At 49.9% G+C, this 24,895-nt stretch overlaps 1 protein-coding gene across 5 annotated transcripts in view; it reads right to left on the bottom strand.

The window, feature by feature from the left end:
• Positions 1-24,895, bottom strand: part of FANCL (FA complementation group L) — a 1,272,502-nt gene that overhangs the window by 589,660 nt on the left and 657,947 nt on the right. For 4 of the 5 annotated variants that reach the window (XM_069608049.1, XM_069608048.1, XM_069608051.1 and 1 more), the window contains one exon: positions 15,903-15,971. The exons of the other annotated variant lie outside the window; for it this stretch is intronic. In XM_069608049.1, the coding sequence (XP_069464150.1) occupies positions 15,903-15,971 (69 nt within the window). The remainder of the gene's footprint in view (positions 1-15,902; positions 15,972-24,895) is intronic. 5 annotated transcript variants of the gene reach the window in all.

Raw genomic sequence — 24,895 nt, 5'->3', positions numbered from 1 at the left:
AGAAAGGAAAGGTTCAGCACTGCTCTCAAGCCCTCATGGTTCTTTTTTGGAATTGCAAAGAGCCTTGAATAGAACCTTTTGCCCCTGTCCAATTGGGGCAAAATGAAAAGGAGATAGTTGGAATGTTTTGAATAAATCATAATCACGGGCACAGCTCTAGGCAACCCTCCAAACCATCATTTGTCAGCCTGCCAAGCCATTACAGAAAAAATCATATGTAAATCAGACTTGGTCCTACCCCAAAAGGGGCAGTCCAGCCTGAACTGCTAGTTCTGATTGGGGGACTGGTTTCACTGCCTGTGCTTGCATCATTTGTGCAATTTCCTTGAGTCATGTTGGAGAAGGAACAAGTTACTTACCTGTTACTGTTGTTCTCCAGCATGGGTCTGGCATGGATTCATATGCTCATGAATATTCCCCGTCGTCAGGCTGGGAATCCTCGGTAAAGAAAAAAATCAGTATCAGTTTCGTTTCTGATCTGTCTTTCGTAGTAGTAGCCAATCACTGATCTCTGCGTCATACTGACCACAGCCAATGACTGCCATCTCCCTAAACCCCGCCTCTGGCAGCCATCTTCAGATTTGGTAGCACGTGAAGTGGCAGTATGACCAAGTGAAGAGCCGCAGAGGGGTAGGCGGGAGGGTTCGCATGTGAATCCATGCCAGACCCATGCTGGAGAACAACAGTTACAGGTAAGTAACTTGTTCCTTCTCCAGCATGGGGTCTGGCATGGATTCACATGCTCATGAATATAAGAATACATAGCAGTACACACATGCACAACCACGGGAGGTGGCAACAGGCTCAACATTAAGCAATACAACAACTCAACATTAAGCGTCTCTTACCTCCTCACCAGGCTCACATTAAGCGAACAGGTTGTGCAGCACTGCTTGGCCGACCCTGGACTCCTCCCTGGAATCCCGATCGAAGCAGTAGAATCTCGTGAAGGTGTGCGTCGACCTCCACGTAGCAGTCTTGCAGATGTCCAGCAGGGGCACACCAGATAGGAACGCTGTAGTAGCAGCGATCGCTCTGGTCGAATGGGCTCTCGGACGGCCTGGCAGTGGTCGGTTAGCCAACCGGTGGCAGTGCATGATGCAGCCGGAGAGCCATCTGGAAATAGAAGACTTCGAGAGAGCCTTCCCTTGATTCACAGGTCCAAAGTTCACAACATCTGTGATGTCCTCCGAAAACTCTTCGTGCGGTCCACGTAGAACTTCAACACTCTAGCCACATCCAGCGAGTGCAAAGTCCTCTCGGCCGGCGACGAAGGAGACAGGAAGAAAACAGGTAACACCAGGGGCTCGTTAAGATGGAAGTCCGACGGCACCTTGGGCATAAAGGAGGGGTGCGTCCTAAGCACCACCCTCAAGGCATGGAAAGTCAAGTACGGTGCTTTGCAGGATAGGGCCTGGATCTCTCCCACTCGTCGTGCGGAGGTAATGGCCACCAGGAATGCAGTCTTCCACGACACAAACTTCATCGGTGCGGAGTGCATCGGCTCGAATGGGGGCCCCATGAGCCTAGTCAGCACCACGTTAAGTTCCCACGCCGGGGCCGGGGCCTTCACCGGCGGGAACAACCGGAACAGTCCTTTCATAAACTCCTTCACCAGTCGATGGGACCACAGGGACGTCCGTCCTGTGGTTCTGGTATATCTGGAGATCGCCGCCAGATGAATCTTAATGGAGGCATGGGCTAGCCCAGCTTTTGCCAGCAATAGGTACGGCAGCACCTGAGGGGCTGTAATCCGTAGGGGGTTGATCTTCTGTGCTTGGCACCAGATAGAGAACCTCTTCCACTTGTGACCATAGCATTTGAGAGTCGAGGACGCCCTGGCCTTTGCAAGAACCTCTCTGCAGTCGGCCAGTATATCGTACCCTCCAAACTCTAGCGCTGCAGGAGCCAAGCCTGCAGGTTCAGCGATGCCGGGTCGTGGTGGAAGATGGCGCCTCCTTCTCTGGAGAGGAGATCCGCGTCCGCCGACAGCTTGATGGATGGGGACGTTGACAAGTCCAGAAGGTCCGGGAACCAGATCTGCCTCGGCCACGCCGGTGCAACGAGGATCATCCTGCACCGGGACCTCTTGAACTGGTTGATGAGTCGAAGCAGCAACGGCAACGGAGGGAACGCATACAGGTATAGGCGTCCCAGGGGAACGAGAACGCATCACCCATGCTTCTCGGCTGGGGAAACCTGCTGGCGAACCTCTGGCACTTCGAGTTCGTCGCTGTTGCGAACAGGTCGATATGGGGTTTGCCCCATCGTCGGAAGAGTTGATCCACCTGATCCTGGCGCAGCTCCCTGCTGAGTGTATCGGCGATGGTGTTTCTTTCTCCTGCCAGGTGGAAGGGAACCAGGAACATCCCCTGGGCGACCGCCCAGTGCCACAGATCCTGTGCCTCCTTGGATAGGGCTGGGGATCTGGTACCTCCCTGCTTCCGTATGTAAAACATTGTCGTGGTGTTGTCTGTGAAGATCCGCACCACCTTGCCCTTGAGCGACGGGAGGAACGATTTGAGAGCCCAGAACACTGCTCGGAGTTCCAGGATGTTGATGTGCAGGAGCTTCTCCTCCGGGAGCCAGAGGCCTCTTGCGTGTAGATCTCCGGTGTGGGCGCCCCAACCTTCCAGGGAAGCGTCCGTCGTCACCGTCTCCTGGTACGCCGGCGTCTGAAAGTCCTTGCCCGCTGTGAGGTGTGCTCGAACGCCCCACCACTGAAACGCCCACCGGAACACCTCGTTGAGGGGGACCCTGTCTTCGAAGGTGCCCGTCACCTGCATCCAACGGGTGTCGAGAAATTCTTGAAGAGGGCGCATCCGTAGTCTGCAAAGGCGCACCAGGTAGACCTCACCCTGGCCACGTCCGTGGCTAGCAGGCGCTGCACTTTGCCCAGAATGGTCTTTGTCCGTTCTTCCGACGGTGCCGCCAGGCGCCTCACTGTATCGAGTTTCGCTCCCAGAAACAGGGCCACCTGTGACGGCACCAGGTGGGACTTTGCGAAGGTCCAGGATGGGGCACCAGCCGCCCGTCTTCTTCCTGACGAGGAAGTACCTTGAGTACACCCCGGAGCACCGGAGCCTCTTCGGGACGGGCTCGATGGCGCCTTTCCTGAGCATCGCCCGTACTTCCAACAGCAGTTGCGGGACGTGATTTTCCTTCCTGGCCACAGGTGGAATGTGAGGGCACTTCTTCAGGAATTCGATAGAGTGTCCTCTTGCCAGGGTATCTAGCACCCAACGATCGGTGGAGATGGACTTCCACACGCCGACGAACTTCGTCAGCCGGCCTCCCACTGGGGTGCTTCGGTGGGGGCCCGAGGCCACAGCCGGTTCAGTCCTGCTTGGAGGTGGTGGCTTTGCCACCCTGGCCACCTTGCCGACAGTGGCGAGGCGCTCCCTGCTTGCCGCGACCCCTGTAGGCCCCCTGAGACGAGGAGTGTGCCGTGCCGCCTGGCGGTAGGACGACGAGCCACCGCTGGATCCCTTGGAGGCCCCCTGTCTGCCTCCGGAGCTCCGAAAGGGCCGTCGTTGCTGAAGGGCTCCTAGGGCACGGGCCGTCTCCGGGTCCGTCTTTATGGCTTGGAGGGATTCGTCCAACGCCTTCCCGAAGAAGTTGCTGCCGTCGAACGGCATGTCCAACACCCTGGTCTGGACGTCCTGACGGAAGTCGGCCGCCCGGAGCCAACCCCGTCGTCGTAGGCAAACTCCGTTGCCCAGCTGGCGGAACCCGGCATCGGCAATATCGGTTTCCACCGTTATGGCGTGGTCCGACGCCACCTCGCCTTCTTGAAGTATTTCCAGGGCCTCGGACCTCTTGTCGTCCGGTAGGAAGTCCAATATGGGGGCCAGCTTAAACCAGAGCTCCCTGTCGTAACGGGCCACGATCGCCAGGGCGTTGGCCGCTTTGATCGTCGTCGCCGCCGCCGAAATGACCCGTCGCCCCATGGCGTCCAACTTCTTTCCCTCGCCGTCCGGACGGGAATTCGACGTTGAGGCTCCTGACCCCGCCGCCTTCTTCTTCGCTGCCGCCGAGACGACCGAGTCTGGCGTTGGCTGGGACCTGAGGCACAGGGGAGCGGTCTCGGGGACCCGATTACTTCTTCTCGTACCGGTCCCGTTTGGCTGGTGCCGTGGAGGGGTACTTGCGTACCACAGGCCCTCCTCCCCGATGTCATCGATTAGAGGCACCGCGATGACAGTCTTCCTCTTGGCCTCCCGGTGCTGATAGAGGAAACCTTCCTTTTTCTGCTCCTCCGGGCAGAGCTGGAACAATTCGGACGCCCTGGCGATCATGGCGTGGAAAGAGCCAATCTCGTCGGGCGGAGATGCCCGTGGGACGGGAGACCCGTTCCGTCGTCGTCGTCGCCCTCAGAACCCGTCGTCGAGCCCGCCACACCGTCATCTCCCGACTCGTGGGAGGATGAGGAGGGAGCTGCAGGCCTTACGGGAGCGAGCGGAGGAGAGGGTTGGGTCCTCCGTCATTTGTTCTGAGGACTTCCCGAGGGCCAGGTTGCGGGTCTTCCGGCCTGGGCCGTGGTAATGTCGTCCTTATCTCAGAGCAGAAGGACTGGATCGCAGACAAAATGGCCGCCAAGCTATCCTGAGGCCTAGGTTCCGGCTGCGTCGGAAGGGAAGGCTGCTCTTCCTCGCCATCGTCGTCTTCCTCGGTTATCTCCTGAGGATCTTCCTTGCGGGACCGAACCTTCTCGAATTGTACTTCGAGATTCCTCGTGACATCGGTCAGTTCCTCCTCCGAGGCTGACTCCGAGCTCGAGGAGGCTACCGTGCCCCCCCCCCTTGTTCCATCATGGTGGCCATGACGATGGGCTGAAAAGAGGATTCCCTCCTTGGCGGCAGGGAAACTCTAGTCCCGGAGGCAGTCTCCGCTGGCGGGGTCTCTGCCGGCTTGGCCAGAGTCGCCGCGATCGCCTCGATAGAGGCCTTTGCCTGCTGGGTAGGGGCCTTCACCACCTTAGGTGCGTCCTGGGCCTTCTCCTTAGGGGGAGGGGCGACGCCTCGCTCCCCCTCTCCCGAGATCGGACGGGGCTTCTCCCGAAGCTTACCCGGGTTCTCGGACTTTCTCTTCCCCGAACCGGAGCGCTGGCTCGTGGTTGACGTGCCGGGGAAGGTGCGCCCTGCCTGGCGACCGAAGAGCCCGACCTTTCGGCGCTCCCGGAGCCAGCGGACTCGTCGCGCTTGGCCTGGTGTTGGGCCCCCGTCGCCGGGGCGCCCGCACAGGACTTAGAAGCCCGCTCGGACCCTTTCTTCTTCTTCTCACCCGTTGAGCCCTTCTCCAACCAGCTGGCGAGATCGACGGTCCCTCATGGTCCGCTCCGACAAGTTCTTGCAGAACTGGCAGTCCTTCTCTACATGAGTCTTGTCTCCATGAAGACAGTAGAGGCATCGCGAATGTTCGTCCTCAAGCACATTCTGCAGCCCGCATCCAGGGCAGCTGCGAAACAGCTTGGGTCCGGGTGACAAACTCGCGTCCTGGGCCATCTCGAAGTAGGCCGCGAATCTTCTGGAATCCTCCTAGAGGTTGATTCGACGAAATCTTCACCCTTGAGGGGCGTAGGAAAATCCTGCAACGGGTACCTGTTAACGGGAGTAGAAACGGTGGAGCTTGAGGCTCGATTAACCAAAAAAATGTGAAAATTCACCTGAAAAAGCGCGAAACTCGCAGTAAAAGCTCGAGAGCTAAGCACGAGGACTCCCAACACTTGAATGTGCAGTAAAAATCTGAAGATGGCTGCCAGAGGCGGGGCTTAGGGAGATGGCAGTCATTGGCTGTGGTCAGTATGACGCAGAGATCAGTGATTGGCTACTACTACGAAAGACAGATCAGAAACGAAACTGATACCGATTTTTTCTTTACCGAGGATTCCCAGCTTGACGACGGGGAATATTCATGAGCATGTGAATCCATGCCAGACCCCATGCTGGAGAACCTATCTGCAGAAGCAGAGAGGAAGTAGGTGGCTGGGGAGGAAGTGGTAAAAGGGAACCCAGAGGACACCACTGAAACAAACCATTGTCTCGAAATAGGGGACGCCATGTCTGCGAATACAGAGCCAGTCTACCCCCTACAGGGGAGTGGTCGATGTGCACCTTGTTTTTTGGGGCCATGGCAGGTGAAGAGGAGGGGGGGCAATTAAAACACATTGGTGGTTGGCACTGTTGATTCTCTGGAGGTAAGCTTCTCCTATGGAGCCAGGGAAGCGCAGAAGCTACCTGACTCTGGAGAAGTTCGCTGCTTCCACAGAAGGAGGCCAAGTGGGACTGCAAGATTGAAGAGGCTTACGGGAAGCACTACCTGTCAGTGGGCTAGAAGGGAAGAAGACGGAGAGATTTGACTAATGCAGAATAAGCTGATAATCAGTGCTAAGCCCAGGTAGAGTTCATAGGTTACCGGGGTGCTTCAGGGTGAATACAGACCGCACTCAATGCGAGAAAGCCTAAACAAAGAAGACAGAATTAATAAAGGCAAAGGAATTGATAAGGAGGAACAAAAGAGTGAAACGAGAGCCGAGAAGCTCTGGCAGGATAGTGAACCAGGCAAACAATGGAGTCAGGATTCATAAGAAATTTGTGACACCCTTGCAGGAGGGTAAACCAGGGGTGAAAAGTGAGAAGAGAAGTGAAGAGTGTGATGAATCTGATGTCATCACGTCTTTCCCTGGGGTAGCCTCTGCTCATGTGTCCAGGGGACGGCAGTCACTACCTGATCCTGACCCTGGGAGTGGCTGTATGAGGGAGGACCACACGGGTGAGACAACACTCAGGGGGATGACACATCATCATCGGAGAGAGTCACATAGCCCCTTTCCCTTTAAGGGATGTTCCAACCCTTCCTCCTGCCTTGATGGCATATTGCAGCGTTCTCCATCACATAAGGAACAGTATACGAACAACTGAGATGAGGAAGAGGCAAGGAGCAATGAGGATTACTCCTAGTACAAACCAGGGTCAGCGGTCTAGTTGTTAGTGAAATTCAATTGGCCTGACATGGTTCAAAACCATGCCAGGAAGAGAGGCATGCAGTTCTCCAGCTCAGGGCAGATGAATTATCGGTGGCTGGTGCGAGACACCAAGCAGCTACACGGAGCAAGGGAACCAGCCGTGGAACAAGGTGCTCGAAGAGGCTCTGTAAAAACCAGACAAAGCATGAGGAAGCGAGTCATGCTTCCGGACCGCTGTAGAGATTGGAAAGCAGACCGAAGCCGAATGCCTGCTGGAAGTGCCAGCAAAAGCAGATTGCAACGCAAAAGCCAGAGAAACACCCCACTTGTTGTGCATGCCACAAAAGCACAAGGAGAGAACCGGCGAGCCCAAGGAAAGGGTTGGGATGCCGAGCCACTCCCGGGTATCAGAACGAAAGCCTTAGACAGTGGGACTAGGGCCCTCAGTACAAACTTGGAGCAGTCAAGAATGGAAACCAGAGAGACATTACATGGTGTAACTTGCTAACAAGATATACCAAGGAAAGTGTTTAGAAGAAACTGCACAGAAATCCTGGTAGGAGAGTATGTCAGGCAAAGTCAAGTGTTTGAACAAGACTACATACAAGTCCTGGCAGGGGTGTATACCAGGCAAATACAATGAGAGAAATTGCATACAAATTCTGTCAGAAAAGTATACCAGGAAAAGTCACATATTTGCAAGAAAGTGAAAACGTGTGCCTCCAAGACCTGGCAATAGAGTATACCAGGCAAAGTCATGTGTGATGAACAATAGTAAAAAGAGAATCGCAAGGCTGAGCCATGCCCTTAATATGAATGTGAAAAGAAACCTGGGTAAGAGCCATTTCCTCAGAACAGTGAGCAAACATCAAGAGGAAGGAGTTGTCCTATTGAGTTGCAAGGAACTTGGTTATTATTTGTTTGAACTTTTCATTTTGGAAGAAAAGGAATCCGCGGAAGGGAGTTATTCCCTGGAACTGTGAACATTATCCACTTAGATCTTTTTGGTTGGAATTGAAAATGTGTGCACTTTTGAAACTCAGAGACAATATCTTGCACCTAAGAGTTTGTTTTTTGTGTGAGGGCCAGGATAGGATTTCAGATACAGGCCATATTTTTGCTTTAGACATCTTGACAAAGGACAGACCCATTAGTTTTGGTTGAGGTAGGGAAACTGCTCATACAATAGTGAAAGCAAGGGATTTGTCAGCCCCTTTATCATTTAATAAAAGTTTATAGCCAGAACCCCCACCTTAAGTGAGAAGAGAGAAAGGGGTTAAAAAAGACCACCTTGAAAGTGTCGAACAGAGATTTTATTTTTTTCAAACGTATTTTATTGGTGTTTGGTGATAAAATTTGTGCGGTACAATCATGAAAATTAAACAGTGAAGAGAACAGAAGAGAGAAAAATGAAGAGGGGAAAACGGAGAAAAGAACGAAAGAACAACAAAAACAACGACAGTCTTCATGTGGTATCGAACGTTTCGGTGGATGGGTGGGTCGAGGCCAAGTTCTAGTGCTTCAGGAAGCAGGGGGGGTCGCATACAGGATCCATCAGCTCAGGTCAGGTGCAGGGAGTTTGTTGCAGTGTGATGCTGTGGGTTATCAGGGAGGTCTGTGGTCTGTGCTGAAGCGTACGTCTCTCAGGAGGGCCTTCCAAGAGTCCAAGGTGCCGCTCTCTGTGTCGCCGCTTGATGTGGTTCCATCTTGCCAGGCTCTAGTTTCAGCTGCCGTCCATCTCTCCATCTCTTTTAACCAGCGTTCATGTCTGGGGCCCGATGGCGTCTTCCAAGCCATCGCGATGGTTCTCTTAACCAGGATGCATGAGATGTCCATTAACCTAACGACATGCTTGAATTTGCTGGGTCTGGGGTAAGTTCCCAGTAGGCACTCGCTGGGAGTCCATTCGTACCTCCGCATTCCGGCGTCCATGCAAGTCGGTTTAGCTTTGGACCATAGTGTCATCGCCCTAGTACAGGTCCAGAACATGTGGATCATATCCGCCTTATCGTTCCCTCAGCATGGGCATGTTGGAGAGGATTTCTTGTTGAAGGAAGCGACCCTGTGTGGGGTCATGTATGTCCGGTACAGGACATTTAACTGAATCTGGCCGAATCTAGCGTTCCTTGACACTTTTTTGGGGAATATTAACACTCTCTCCCATTCTTTGTCTGTGATTGGGGTCTCGAGGTCTGCTTCCCATCTTGCCTTCAGAGCTTCGCCTTTAGGGTTGGGTTTGTCGTATAGCCTGTTGTAGAGCCTGGAGACTGGTCTCAGCCATCCGTAAGGTCATGCATCTCTTGTAGTAGAGGGTCTGGGGTGGGCTCTTCTGGCCAGCTGTTCCATTGTTTCTTGGCGGTCTGCTTGAGGCGGTGGTGGTACCAGAGAAACTGGCCCGGAGGTAATCCTTCAATGGCCTTTATTGATTCGAAGTCCCTGAATTCCCCATCCTCAAACATGTCCCCCCATGTGTATATGCCGGCTTCTTCCCACCTCCTTGCTGTGGATAGGTCTGCCTCCGTTCTACAAGTGTCTGCCAAGATGGGATTATCCAGAGAGTACGGGTGTTTCACTCACTTGATGTAGCAGGACCTGGCCCATATCTTCCTGCCTAGCTCAATTACCAGTGTGGTAACCGGGGATTGTCGTAAGGGGTGCCATAGGGTTTCCTTGGGGATTACGTTGGTCGAGGATTGCCTCAGTAATTCCGATTCAGCCGAAGGTTCGTCCGAGAGCCATTTCGTTATGTGGCTTAGCTGGGCAGCCAGGTAGTATAACTGGAGATCTGGTAGCTTTATTCCTCCCTCTTTATGTGGCAGTGACAGGATGAACAGCGACAGTTTGTGTCTGTGAGGTCCCCACAGGAAATCCTTGATGATTGCCTCCAGTTTCTTGAAGAAGGGCGGTCTGACATAGTGACAAATATTCACGTAAAAATACAGGAATCTGGGGAGTATGATCATCTTGACAATCGCAGCTCTGCCTACCATTGCCAGCGGGAGCTTGGACCAGAATTTTTTAGAGCGTCGAAGACTTGTGGTTGCAACTTCTGTGTTATGTTCATGCGTAAGTAGCGGGGTGCGGCTCACGTTGATCCCTAGGTACCGAAACTTGACCACTTGGCACTCTATTCCTACAGACGGGAGATCGTTTTCTGGTGTGCCGCGTAAGCCCGCCAGGGGGAACGCGGAGGACTTACTTCTGCTGAATTTGATCCCGGAGTATTTCGCATAATTGTCGAGTACCTCTAGCGCTGTTGGTGTGTTGACCTCGGGGTTCCTCAGGTATAGAAGAACATCGTCCGCGTATAGGGATATTATGTGGTGGACATTGCCCACCTTGATGCCAGCGTCGAAGAGCTGTTGCCTAAAGTATAATGCGATTGGCTCCAGGCCCAGTATATACAGCATGGGCGATAGCGGGCACCCCTGTCTCGTTCCCCTTTGTATTTCCCAGGCTGCTGACACCATTCTTCCCGTTTTTACTCTTGCCATTGGGGAATTATAGAGAACCGTGATCAATCTGATGAAGCCCCCTCCGAAGCCGAATCTCCTCAAGACCTCCCTAATCCATTCCCAGTATATGGAGTCAAAGGCCTTGATAGCGTCAAGCGACAACACTGCCAGGTCTTCATCTCTTTCGTAAGTTTCGGCCATTATATGTTGTAGCCTTCTTAGGTTAGCTGTGGTGTTGCGCCCAGGCACAAATCCGTTCTGATCTTCATGGATTATGGATCCCACCACTCTAGCCAGCCTGCTGGCCAGTATGGATGTGAGAATCTTAGCATTGTAATTTAGCATGGCCAGAGGGCAATAGGATTCACAGTCGGTGGGTGATTTGTGTGGCTTGAGCATGGGAATGATTATGGTCTCTTTCATGGTGTTGGGTAAGACCCCGTTTGTGTATGCCTCCTGGTAGACTTCGTGGAGAACTGGGGTGAGGATGGGCTCGTACGTTTTGTAGAACTCAGGTGGAAGGCCATAACTACCGGGGGCCTTGCTGGTGGCAAGCGACCTGATTGCCCCTTGCACGTCTTCAAGAGTGATCTCCATCTCCAGTTCATCTCTCTGCTCGGCGGATATTCGGGGGAGATCTATCTCCTCTAGTGTTTCTATTATGTCCTCCGTGGGTATTTGGGCCTCGTGGGCGTACAGTTTGGAATAGAATTTGGCAAATGCATCCTTGATCCCCAGTTGTGTCGTGTGGGATATCCCGTCGCCGTCCCGTACCTCCGTTGGGAGGTGCTTGGGGTGTTCTCGCTCGCAGAGCCAAGCCAGTAATCTCCCCGGTTTGTCCGATTCCTTGTGGGATCTGGTAGTGTATGTGGTGAAATCGAATTTCTCCAATCTTTCCCATGATTGCTGACATTCTTCGCGAGCTTCCTTCAATTTGCTCTCAACCTCTGTGGAGTTGTCGAGGGTGGACTCTAGTCGAGAGATCTCTGCTTCTTGAGCTTCCAGTGTTGTCTTTAATTGCCTGCGAATTCCGCCGGCCTTTGATATAATTTCTCCTCTGGTCACCACCTTCATGACTTCCCATAATGTGCTCCAGGTGGATACCGAGCCCTTGTTGATTTCCAGATATTCTTCCAATTTTTCGGCGAGGTCTTCTCTGAACTCAGGGTCTTCAAGTGCCGCGGTCGGCATCCTCCACATGGGGATCTGGGGTCTGGGTCCCTTTTGTTGCCATAACATGGTTAGTGGGGAATGGTCAGAGATCGTTCTCCCCAGGTATTCTGTGGCTGCAGCTCGTGGGGCAAGCCCCTGGTCAATGAACAAATAGTCAATTCTTGTATGGACTCCATGCGGGGCTGAATAGTGGCAGTAGATCCTTTCGGTTGGGTGGTGTTCCCTCCAGATGTCCACTACGTTGAGCTGCTCAAGTGTTTCCTTCAGGGCACGGGTTGTGAGGTTGCTCGGGTGGGGAGGAGGCGATGATCTGTCCATGACTGCATCGGCGACACAATTGAAGTCCCCACCCCATATAAAAGGTGCGATCCCGGTGATTAGCCAGCTTCGCGATCATTGTGGTGAGTTGTGCCGGTATTCCGTGATGTGGGAAGTATGAGTTAGCCAAGCAAACCGGGGTCTGTTCGATTGTGCCCCAAATCACTACATATCTCCCCTCATTGTCTAGTTCACAACCCTCCATTTGGAAGGGCACGTTCGGGCTTATCCATGTTAGCACCCCTCTCGCGTATTTGGAATAGGGGGACCCTCTCACAGTCCCTGCCCATCGGTCTGCAATCTTGGACATGGCCTCCGTTGTGAGGTGGGTTTCCTGCAGCAATGCAATCAAGACTTTCTTCCTTTTGAGATAGGATTTGTATGCGACTCCGTCTGAGGTATGAGCCCATGCCCCTCACATTCCAGGTCATCACAGTGAGTTGTGCCGCCATGGGGTCTGAGTTTCGGGTCTGGCACGGGACTCCGTCCCTAGGGTTTGGCACTGCTTTAATCCGTAGTGAGCGGACTGCAGGGGAGAAACCGCTGGTTTCTGAGCTCTTGGGTCAAATCTTGGGTCCATCCCAGTCTTTGTTAGCAACAGAAAATTGAAGACTGTAACTATTGAAACTGATAACAGAACTCATACTGGTGCGCCCAGCGACTACAATATTGTTGCGGTGCTCAGGCGCTCCCGAGCCGTCGAAGCCCATCCGGAAGTCAGGCGCGAGCTGGGTCAGGCGGGTGCCTGGTCCTACTGGATTCTACGCTGGGGGTAGGGCTAGGGCCTGGCGGCAGGGCCGAACGAGGCCGTTTCCGTGTAATAAACTGAGATTGGATTACCTTCTGGTTTCCGGGGTCTTGTTTTGCTGTGCTTTTTACGGTTACATGTAGGTTACTTGTAAAATCTGAGGGAGTTAGGCTTCTTTCCGTGGATTGTCCTTGCCGTTGGCAAGATTATTATCCTCAAGCCACATGTTGGCTGCGTCTGGATTGTCGAGGAATACCACTCGCTCTTTATAAAAGACTCTGAGGCGCGCCGGGTATAGTAGCCTGTATTTTAGGTTCAATTGACGGAGCCTTGCTTTTATCGGGACTAATGAATTTCTCTCTCTTTGCACCTTCTTTGTATAGTCTGGGTAGATGGCGATTTTGGAGTCCCCCCTTTCAATAGGGCCACCCTCCCTGGAGTGTCTTAAGATAGTTTCTCTGTCCTGAAAGTTCAGTATCTTAGCTATTATTGGTCTAGGGTGCGAGCCCGGGGGGGCACTTCTGGAGGGACCTGTGGGCCCTTTCGACCGCAAATCCCTGTGTCAGCTTGCCAGCCCCAATCACTTGCAGCAGAAGGGTTTCGACGAAGGATGTGTTGTTTGCCCCTTCCCTTCCCTCTGGGACTCCTAGGATCCTAATGTTGCCCCGTCTGGCCCGGCCTTCGGCCTCGTCCGCCCTCTCTTCTAAGAAGGCTACTTTCCTCTTCAAATGGGCGACTTCAGACTGTAGAGCTGTGGTGGCCCCGGACGTTTCCTCTGTTGATTGTTCGATGGTCGTTACCCTCTCCGCTAAGTTGCGTGTGTCCTGGCGAATGAGTTGGATGTCTATTTTAAATTCGTCAATCTTGGAGTCTATGTGCGATTTTAATGATGCTATGGCTTCCAATATTTGAGAGTGATTATCAGCGGCTACCCCTTACTTGTCGGGGCGGTTTCTGGGGGGCTGGCCCTAGCTTGAGTAGGGGTCTTTGCCTTGGTGGAAACAAAGGAGTCCATGGTGGCAGCTCTAGTTTTGTTCTTGGCGGCCATCGTGAGATAGTGGTTGTGTATGCCCCGGTCCTCAGGAGCTAGGTAGCATGTGGGGATGTGATCAAGGCCCCCCTCCGTTGCGGGGCTTGGGATGGGGGTCCCAAGACGGTGTTTTGCGTGCCCTCAGTCCCAATCGTGCAGGCCTGTGATGCTGTCGCTTCTGCTTTGCCAGTGTCTGCCCCTAAGGTTCGGGTCTGCTGGTGGTTTTTACCCTTGGGGCTCAGAGGTGGGGTGCCGCCGGGTGGGTGAGGGAGTTGTCGCCCCTTGGTGCGGGTTGCCAGCCGGGCAGTCGGGGTAAATGCCAGTGGAATGGGGGTATGCAGGTGTTCCCTTTCGCAGGTGTTGCGAGGTCTCACGCACCTTGTCTTGTGGGTCCGTGTCGATGGAGTGTCCCGCGGCACGTCTGTCTTCTCCTCCTGGGCACCGGGCTGCTGGATGATCTGGGCCGGAATCAGGTGAGGTGAGCCGCAATGCAGTCGGTTGCGGCCCTGGGAAACCAAGGATTGGGTGTGTCACCCGGCCGCAGAGATGTTCGCCGTTCCGGAGCTTGGGTCCCCTCAGTGGGCCATTCGTGACTGCGGCGGAGCCCGCGTAGTGCGCTTGTCTCGGCGCATGTGATCTGGCGCGGGTGACCTCGTACTGTAAGATGGGGAGCATCTAGGCTGCGGGTCTAGCGCTCGTGCCATCTGGGAAGCCCCCGGGGGGGTCGCTCTCCTGTGTTGTGCCTCCACTCCGCACCACCAGGCCTGGAAGTCAGTTGGGGGAGGGGTTCCCCATAGAGGCTCTGCTATGCGATGCGAGGCGCCATCTTGGATTCGATCGGAGCAGGGGGGGGGAGCGCAGTCCGAGAGCTCCGGTAATGTCCAGGAGTTCCGATTCAATGGGCCAGCCGGCGGATCGAGTTCAGGTCCGCTTTCCTCATCAGCGTATTCTTCTCCGAGGGCTGGTGCTTCACATGAGCCGGAGAAAAGGATCAGGAAACGGCGTCTCGGCCGGAGCTCGGCAGATCAGCCGCTGCTCGCCATCAGCTCCAAGCCAAGCCCCGAGTGTGGAACAGTGATCTGATCCATACCCCTTTTTAAAGAAAAATCTACAGGACCCTGGCAGCAGAGTATACCAGGGAGAGGAGAAGGACTAAGAAAGCTCAGGGATCAAAGTGCTCTGCGAAATTAAGACGGTATAACAGTTGATGCAGAAAGGGACGAGTCATACCCGTTTGAGTAATAAAGGAAATAAGAGAAGTAAGAAAGCTGCGAAGCCCAGTTAGGAGAGTAAAAAAGGGGTAAGACGATAACTGATTAAACCTGGAATTGTGGAATAAAGACAAAAGGGGAAACCATACCTCTTTAAAGAGGAACAAGGTCAAGAAAGGGAGTTAAATTAAATATCTCAAAGAACTGTGACATTGAAAGGAAACCAAGGGCTAAAAAAGAAACCATTCTTTCTTCTGAGTGACAAGAACATCACTGAATCCAAAGTGGGAAGAAAGAACCCCTTCTTTCTTTTGAGTGACAAGAAAACCATTGAATAAGTAAAGACCAAAGGGAATCCAGGGTGGAATTGTCCTCCTTCGACTATAGGATAACAGAGTGGATAAAAAGGAGTATTCAGAGAGTGAGAGTAATTTCCTTGGGAAACACTGGAACATTATTGATTTTACTGCAAGTGCCGGGCAAACTGTGAGAAACCAGAAGAAACATAAGGGAAATGAAAACCCCTTCCTCGTGGTGGAACACAAGACTGAGGGTGCTTTATTTGTTGAACATCCTGACACAGATGTTCATTAGCTTTGTTGAGGCAGGGAAACCCCTCATAGACCTAGGAACATGTAGGATTTCCCCAACCCCTCTTATCATTTTGACCATAAAAGTACAATTGCGAACCAGAAACCTGATATTGTGTCAGACTCTCACCCTTGATCCCTTACAGATACTAAACATGGGTATTTATTATAAGCATAGTATGTATGGAAGGAAATGGTTTATCAGATATTTTATATATGTTTTATGAATCACATGCATTCATTCAAATAAACAGAAATTAATTGGAAAATAAGTGGAAACAAAAGGCAGACGCACAGAGCAAGTGTCGATTGTATTTTATTTTATATCGCATGCCAGTCTATTTTTGGATCTGCATATAGCAAACAACTTCTACTTGTACATAACAGACTTTAAATAAAAGCAGAGACTGTACCTGTGGTGTCCAGGAGATTGTGAAAGGGACTGGGAAATCTACTATGCAATCAGGTGGTTCCACTGGGTACTGAAGAGAATATAGAACGGTTATTTATTCTGACCACTCAGTAGGGATTCATTTAGTCAAATACATAGTTAAGTAAGCAACTAAGGAAAAGTCACAATCTATTCATTAAGGTACAGCCTCAACACACTTTTCTGGAATAGGCACATACACATATATTTGTATTTTACAACTCTTTATGCAATTGAAATACAATATTCACAAAAATGCATATAGGAAGTGAGCAGATAAATGTACCCATTGGTCCTAATAACTTGGTCCTAATAACTTCATACCGATGTACAAGTCAGTCTGTATGTGATGCATTTGACCTGTTTGTAAAATAAACCCTACTGAGAACTAAATGTATTTGTGCAAGTTTGTATGGTACTGTATCTGTGGGATGGCAGTAGAAATTGTGAGGGATCAGAAATGAGAGACGGACATAAAGTGGTAATGTGTTCAACATCAGATATCTTTATTGAAATAAAAGGTTTGGATAAAGGCCTACCTGTCCCTATCCAAAGGAGAGTTTCCCTACCTAAACTAAAAATCAGCCTGTCTCGTTGTCAAAATTGTATGCACTGTCCTTGTGTCCAAAACATTAATCTGACCCTCACACTAAAGACTAACAACTAAACGTGTAAGGAAGGTGTCTCTGATGTAGGTTTGGTAAAATGTGTTTAAAAACAAATAGATAATTGCAGTGGTCAAGATGGTCACGCTCCCGCGATTGCTTTATTTATTTCAAGCAATCCCGCAGACAATACCATCGGGTTTTCTTAGGTAACTGGGAGCACCGACTAACGAGTTCTTATGGGAAGGGAAAAGAGCTAGGGTTGGCAGACACTTACTAATGGCCTCCAGAAGTGAGGGAGGGTTAGCGTTACCGAATTTCAGGAGGTATTACGAAGCAGTGCAGCTGCGGGTAATTAGGGAATGGTCGAAGGGGGACGATGTCTTGCAAGACAAACTGTGGGTGAAGATGGATAGGGCTGTCGCACACCGCAACCTGGCAGAAGTCCTATGGTTGCCTAAGTCACATACACCTAGACATCTCTACGAGAGCAATATAACTAAGCTCATGGCGGACATCTGGGATAAATTGGCAAGACCCAAAGGAATTAGGACGTTCCCATCACCTTTCACACCTATTTTTGGCAACGGAGATTTCACACCGGGGATGGAGAAAGGGGCGTTTAAGCAATGGCAGGAGGGAGGCTGCAGGAAGCTCATCGACATGTTTTGAGGCGGGGAATTACTGTCTTTTGAGGACTGTAAACAGGAATTTGCAATACAGGAAGGGGAAAGACTAAGGTATGCACAAATAAGGCACCCTGAGAATAGAAGAACGGCTACTAGGGAGCCAACGAAATTTGAAAATGTTCTCCTGTCCAATGACGGGACGAAGGGGCTAATTTCTAACCTTTATAAAATTCTGGACTGCGCGAATGCAGGTCACCAGTGGACGTATATGCAGAAATGGGAACGCGTTCTGGGGAGGGAAATTGGCAGGACAGAATGGGAGAGGTTGTGGAGGAGAATACCCAAACTGGCAAAGGCTTCCCAAATGCAAGAAGCTTGCTACAAGATTCTGGTCGGGTGGCAATATACACCGGCCCGCCTTCACAGAATTTATCTGGGAACCCAGGGAGTGTGTTGGAGGGGCTGTGGAATGGTGGGCACAGCGGAGCACATCTGGTGGCAATGTGCAAAAATCGAGCCATTTTGAAAGGAGGTATAGAAGGCGGAGGAGCAGGCCTACGGCCCCGGGGACGACTGACTCCTAAAAGGATCTGTGCCGGTGATCTGAGGAGCTACAAGAGTAAGGGAGCCTAGGGCGAGGGAGAAAGTGAGACTGATATTAACTTTGGCAGTTATGATGTTAATAGCGCAAAGGTGGAAGTGCTCGGAAGTCCCCATAATACAAGATTGGCTACGAAAGATTTGGGAAATAGTAGCTCTCGAGTGGGAGACGTATGCCATGGACAACAGGGTACAGAATTTCGCCACTGACAAGGGGGAAATATTGACTTTCCTAAATGATTTTAGGGTGATGTGGTGTCCGCAGCATCTAAGACTGCTTGATCTACAATGAACAGTGGTGGTGGGCCCAGGAAGAAAACGGGTCAAGGACTGAGTGGAAGCTGCCTCGTGGGGGGTGGGGTGGAGGGGGGAGTGGGAGGAGGGAGGAAGGAGAGTTTGTTGGGGCAACGTAAATCTAATAAAAAGAGTTTTCAAAAAAATAAAAAATAACAACTAATAGATAAATCCAACAAATGAATCCTTGATCCAGAGGGAGAATTCAATTTCCCTGGATGTCTCAAGTAGGTTGAAAAAAGTATCTTTTGAAGAGAACGATTCCTTGAAGATGGGAACACATGTCTCTTTCAAATAACCACTTCGCAAGGATGGCAAAATGGTCTCTTTCAAGCAGTTACTTCCTAAGGATAGTGAGAGTAGTTATTTAAGGATGGTGAAAGTATCAATGTCTCTTTCAAAACAATAACTTCTTATGGAGATCCTACTGGTATACTCTCCTGCCAGGTATTTTTTCACAATATGAACTGCACTAATTTATTTCAACTTGCCTGGTGCTTGATTCGCCAGGACTTTGTTTCTTATCTGCTTTCTACAGATATGCTGGTATACTCTGCTGCCAGGAATATGTCCACAACGTCAGCAGTATCTGGATATAGTAAAGGGATTTCCTGGTATAGCTCCTTGCCAGGAATTCCTTTCTGAGGTCTGCAGATCCCCTGGTATACTCCCCTGCCAGGTATCGTCCCCGCAAATGCTTACTGCCTAATGTACATCTTTCACCAGGGCTTCCTTTAAAAATGTTCTCAATATCTTTCAGTATAGTACAGTTGTATTCCTTCACTGTCTATACTCTCTCGGCCTGAGGTACAACTTGTTCCAAATTTCCCCACATGGACATCTCATACATGGAGACTTGTTCAAGTTCACCCTTTTAACTTTTTCAGTAGTATCCATTGGCTTTTGGTTATACTTGCTCCAACTTTTTCCCAGATTGACATTTCATATATGAAGACTTGTGAAAATTCTGTCTTTGTTTTCTACTTGGTCGGTATTCAAATAAAGTTCTTAATGGTTCCCACGCCTGTCGGTATGCTCCAGGGTTCCCAACAGCTCTGTGCCAACTCACCAGTGTCTGGCACTTCCTTCGACCCATGGCATGATGTTGCAGTGAAGCTTTCACCTTGGATGCCGTTCTCTGCTCTGCAGTCCCTCTCTCAGTTCCTCTGCTGTCTCCGCATGCATCCACCGGTAAGTTTGCTACTTTTTGTATTGACCGCACTGCCGGCAGCTCTGCAGTGGTTGCTGGTGGCCCAGCGGTCCTCTTCAGGTGCCTGCAGGATCTTCTGTGGCCTTGCGCCACGCCAGTAAGCACTGCCTACAAGCAGCAGCTTCAGTACACCTGTTCTCATCAGCACGGTCCGCTCCCGTGCCTCTGCCTTCCCCCGTAACTGCTTCCTACCGTTTGGATTCTCTCTTCCTCTCCCCTGCTGAACACTCCTGGCTGAAACTGAAACTGCACTGGTCACATGGCTACCTTCTGATCTCAGGCCCAAGTCCACTCCCTGCTAATTGCACACCTCCACTGCCACCCTGGCAACCCTTGCACTCTGAGGCTGTTTCTGTACCTCTACAGCCCCCTACCAGCACTTGACGCTTGATGTTTGAACCTACCCTTGCACTTGCCACCAGCTGGCTGCACCTTTATTTAATGGTTTTATTTTTATTTGTTTTATTTATTTTGTACTGCACTGCCCACTCCCCCTTTCTCTTCGTACTTTTTCCCTCCCACCTCCCCTGCACTTACGCAATCTCAATATCACCTGGCCTAGTAAGATCGTTGTCTCCGTCTTCCCTCTGTTCCCTCTACCTTGCCTCATCACGACTTGAAACGTTTGTGTATAGGCGCGTTATAAATGTCATATCATATCATATAGATGCTGATGCCATTTTTAAATGTCCCGGGTAGTGGGATTTCATTATAACCACTAGTCTGCATGTTTAGCTTAGTAGTTCTGTTGATCCATATTGACTCCTCCTTCATCTTCCTTGTCTCAGTACTTGAGGATTTGTGGGCATTGGAGTCCATAGGTTTTATAAGACTTATAAGAACAAAAACATCAGAGACGGAAAGTTTTATGTGTGTGTTATGTGCATATGAGTTGTGAATGTTATCCTACCTAGAATGTATGTCAAGAAGAGGTTTTAGAGTTTTACAACTGGAGGGATTTGTATAATGACAGTATGCCATCAGGAATTTAGAAATTATAGGGTCTTCTTCACATGGAAGCGAAGAATACCGCGTCCATCCTGATGGGGTCACCACATCTCCCTGACAGCCATCTCCTCCCATGTGATCCTCCCTCAAAATACCACCCCCAGGGTCAGGATCAGGTAGCGGCTGCCGTCCCCTGGTCACGTGGCAGGAGATCTCAGGCTGGGGATCAGTCATGACGGCACAGGATTAATCACAAAATCTAATACAAAGTTCCTTTGTTAAGGCACTGAATTATCAATGTGCAATGCTCCTCATTCTCCTCTTCTGGAACCCCTCGTGGCCACTGGCTTAACCATTGCTTAATGGCAAGAACACCTTTGCCAATAAACACCAGTTCTATAGTGAACTTAATTTCCTAATCCAGCAATGACACAGACAGTCTTTCAACATTTGTTCTCTGGATTTAAAAAGGCTATTTACAGCTTGCAATATATGCTCCTACCCCTTCACCACCACAGCACCCACCTCAGAACACGCCACTCTCTCCCACTTTGGCCCCACAGAACACTTACCTATCCTCTCTCAGTAGACCCTTGCTGTGCTTCTATCAACCTCTTTGGACATCAAACTGTTAAAGAACTTGAAATAGCCACCACCTCTCAGCCCTTTATCCATCTTCAATCTCTCGTCACAGGAATGATCCCTGCCTGCTATGAAACGGCCACCATCATCGCCATAATTAAGAAACCCACTGTTGACCCTCAAAATCCGCCCTTCTACAGACCCGTCCTCCCAACCCACCACTCCAAAGTCCCTTAGTGGGCTGCCTTTAATCGCATTATCAAATGACTTGTGAATCACTCACTATGCAACCCCTCCAATTAAGATTTTGGAAATAAGCACAGCGCTTTCCCACGTCTCAATTTTTCTAACCATTGCTTAATATTCTCACCTGTTCTTCATTCTTATGCTACTTGATCTCGCTGCAGCCTTTGACACTGTTGATCCTCTCTCTCGCCTTCAAACACTCTCCTTCCTTGACTTCAAGAAAACCTAACTTTACTGAATGTCCTCATATCTGACTGTTCTTTTCCCATTTCATCGATCTCCAACACCTGCACACCTGCTTCCTACACAACACAACATTCTTCGTTGATGTCCTCCAAGGATCTGTAGTAGGCCCACTTCTCTTCACACTCTACACCACCACCCATGGCAAACTCATCTCCTCCTTCAGCTTCAACCATTTATTTCCCAATGGCACCTCCTTTGCCTCCTTCACAGCCCAATGCATCACCAATTGCCTCACAGTGATCCGTCATTATAAGACCCTAGGCTGCCTTATGCAATACTCTTCCAAAACAGAAAACATTTTTACCCACCGCCAATGCTAATCTCACTATCCAATCTCCTTCCACCCTTCTCTTTCTTTCTCTGTCACCCAAGACTCTCAACCTTGGTGTCATCTTTGATTGCAACATTCAACAGTTCATCATGACTGCTGCCACGGCTGCTGGGGTAAACCTTCGCAGTATCAAGAAAATCCATCTCCGCCTCACCCACCACTGGCCAAAAGATTGATCACTACTCTTGCGTTACACAAACTTGATTATTGCTCGGGCTGCAAGAAAATATGGGCATTATCACTCCTATTCCTCATGGGTCCTCTGCACGGGTGGCCAAGGAAAGGCCATCGCTTTTGGATACCGACCCTGGGGGTGGACAAGCGAGGGAGGATCACCTGTGTGGAGGGTCTGTGAGGATTAGGAGTGGTATGCTTTTAGGAGAGACATGGTATCCCCCCTTTTCCTACTACTGAACACCCCAACACTTCCCCTGCCTTTATGGGGTATTGTGAGTCAACTACCATAACTTCCTCATGTATGACTGTTAGAAGTACTGTGTCGAAGAAGAGGCAACTAGGAGCAATGAGGACTAGGTGCTTTTACAACCCTGATACTGGGATGAGATAAGGAAGAGGCCTGCTGAGAATAGTAGAGGTCAGGCATGTCCCCTTAAATGATGGTCAGGCAGGGCTAATTGTACCACCACACCTGCAGCCTGTTAGAAGGCTGCAGGTGTATAAAATACCCATAGGAAGTAGCGTAGCAGGAGAGGGTGAAGCAGGAGAAGCTGTGGTGTTGAGGGAGCAGCAGCGGAGAGGCCAGAGAAAGCAGCTGGAAGCTGTTTGTATGCAGCACGCCAGCGGTTCACAGGAGTTCAGCCCGAGTGCTGGGGGTCTGTAGAACCAAGCGAATTTCAAAAGGGGAGCCAGAGGCTGCCCCTTGTCGTGGTGTTTGCAGAGCTCTTTCTCCTTGGGTTAGAAGCAGACTCTTGAAAAACGAAGAATACTTTGTAGCAGAGTGGTCGCATGTACGTTAAGACACATTTCCGAATGTGTCAGAGTGCTGGGCCCAATACAAAGGCAATTTTCATAGACTGCTAACAAGGAAATTAAATGAACAAAACCTCTTCTAATTATTACAAAGGTCGTCGAGCGCTGGGCACTTTATAAATGTAACTTACAGAGACTTATATCTCTGAAGTGAAATGAAAGAAACCTTTTTAAGTGCTATGAACATCTCTGAATGCTGGGCAAGTTATTCATTGATTTATAACAACAAAGCAATTGAATGAAGATCTTTAACACCTACAAAATTAAGAACTACATGAAAACAGTACCAAACACCATTTCAGTGAATGCAACTTCAGATACAAGCACAATGTGTATGTTTTGAGCTTACAAGTGAACTTGAACAGAATTTCAACAATACAAGGGAACTAAATATAAGTGAACTAACTACATCTTGGGCTACAGCGTGAAGGGAACTTTAACAAAGGATGGAGTTGCAACTTTTCACCGAAGATGATACCAAGGCCAACCAGATCCAGAGGGCGCAACTGTGGCCCAGACCTTTAAACTGGAAATTCTTATTTACTGAAAGCAAATCTTGGGGAAGGGAACCCTGAAGTTTTAGCCTGCTTTTGTGGTAGGAACTATGTTTCGAAACTTGGGGAAGGGAACCCAGAGTACTGGTTAACTTTATATCTGCACTTTAGGCAATCGTGAGACTTTTAGAACTGCTTTATTCTTGGGGAAGGGAGCTGAAAGAAAGCTGTGAGCTGGACAGAGCTCTGAACTTTGTATTGAACACTGTTTTGTTGGCTACTGACATCCCTACACATTGTATAGATTAGTTGTGAGGGCCAGTATAGGTTTTGGACACAGACAGATTCCTAAATTGAACTTTCAGACTTAGACTTTTCTTAGTTTTGGTTTGGTAGGGAAATTCCACCATGAGACAGGGCAAGATAGGTGTTTTTCCATCCTGACGTTTAAGTTAATAACACACTTTTATTGTTCATTCAGAATCTGTTGTCTGAGTCTTACTCCAAGATGACTTCACAGGGTTTACTCCTTGTTCTCCCCCTCTGTTCTATCTCTCCCCTCAAAAACCTAAGCATTGCAACTCGCACCCCTACAACCTAACTCAATCCTCCCCCAACTCAACATATTGCTCGCTGGATGGCTCTCAATCAAAATAGCTTCTTTCTACTTCTCGTATATAGAGCCATTCGGTACCCAATGATATTATTGCATACATAACAAAGAAAAACAATTTCAATGAAACCAAAACAGCGAAAAACCACTGAATTTTTATAAAAAATATGTATCGGGTGGGGAAAGGGATAAAAACCGGTGGGGAGGGGGTTGGGTTAGGGTAATAAACCTAGATTACTGGTGGTTTGGGAGGCCCACAAAATATATATATTTTTTAAATAAAAAAAAATATATTTGTTGCTGTTTTTCTTTAGTTGAAAATGTTCGTTAAAACATGGAACCAGCCTTGTCCTCGTCTCCCCGCACCTTGCTGGCTACATTTCTCTTATTTATTTATTTATTTATTTATTTATTTATGTATGTATTCGCATTTGTTGAGCGCGCAGCAGACCGGAGGCATCGTGGCGCTTGTTAGTGATTCTTAGACTTCGTTACATACAGATTGGTGCCCGTGGTTACAGTGGCCATACATTGTACTTTAAAGACATACATGTTTTGGTCATCTAGATCAGAATGGTAAGTTAGTTGAAGAGGGTAGTTTTGAGTTGTTTGCGGAAGGAGAGGAGAGATGTCTCGGCTCTGAGGTGGGTGGGCAGCGCGTTCCATAGCTTAGGTGCGAGGTATGGGAAGCCTATACCTCCAGCCTTGGTTCTATTGATGCGTGGAATGGTAAGTAGGTTGGTGTAGGTAGATCTGATAGGCCTGGTGGATTGAGATATGTGCAGTGTGTCGGATAGGTATGAAGGTGCTGTATGGTTGATGCATTTATGTGTGGTTGTGAGAATTTTGAAGGTGATCCGTTCCTTGACTGGGAGCCAGTGGGCTGCCTTTCTCGCTTGGGTAATGTGATCTCTTTTAGGTATGCTGAGGGCTGCTCTAAGCGTGTTGTTTTGGGTGGTTTGGAGCCTGGATAAGTTGTTCTTAGAGGTGCCGGCTAGGAGAGCATTACAGTAGTCCAGTTTGGCTCCTATAGTGGCTCTGGCGATGGATAGGCAGTTATCTTTAGTTAGGAAGGGTTTTATTGCGTTAATGAGTTTGGTACTCAGTGCAGACGCCGATACTATGGAGCTAACTTGTTTGTCCATGGATAGGGTGGCACCTAAGTGCACTCCTAGCGTTTTGACTGAG

Source organism: Ambystoma mexicanum, chromosome 4q (assembly GCF_040938575.1).
Source record: "Ambystoma mexicanum isolate Mex_15411 chromosome 4q, UKY_AmexF1_1, whole genome shotgun sequence".
NCBI lineage: Eukaryota > Metazoa > Chordata > Amphibia > Caudata > Ambystomatidae > Ambystoma > Ambystoma mexicanum.
This window is presented reverse-complemented; position numbering and strand designations above follow the sequence as displayed.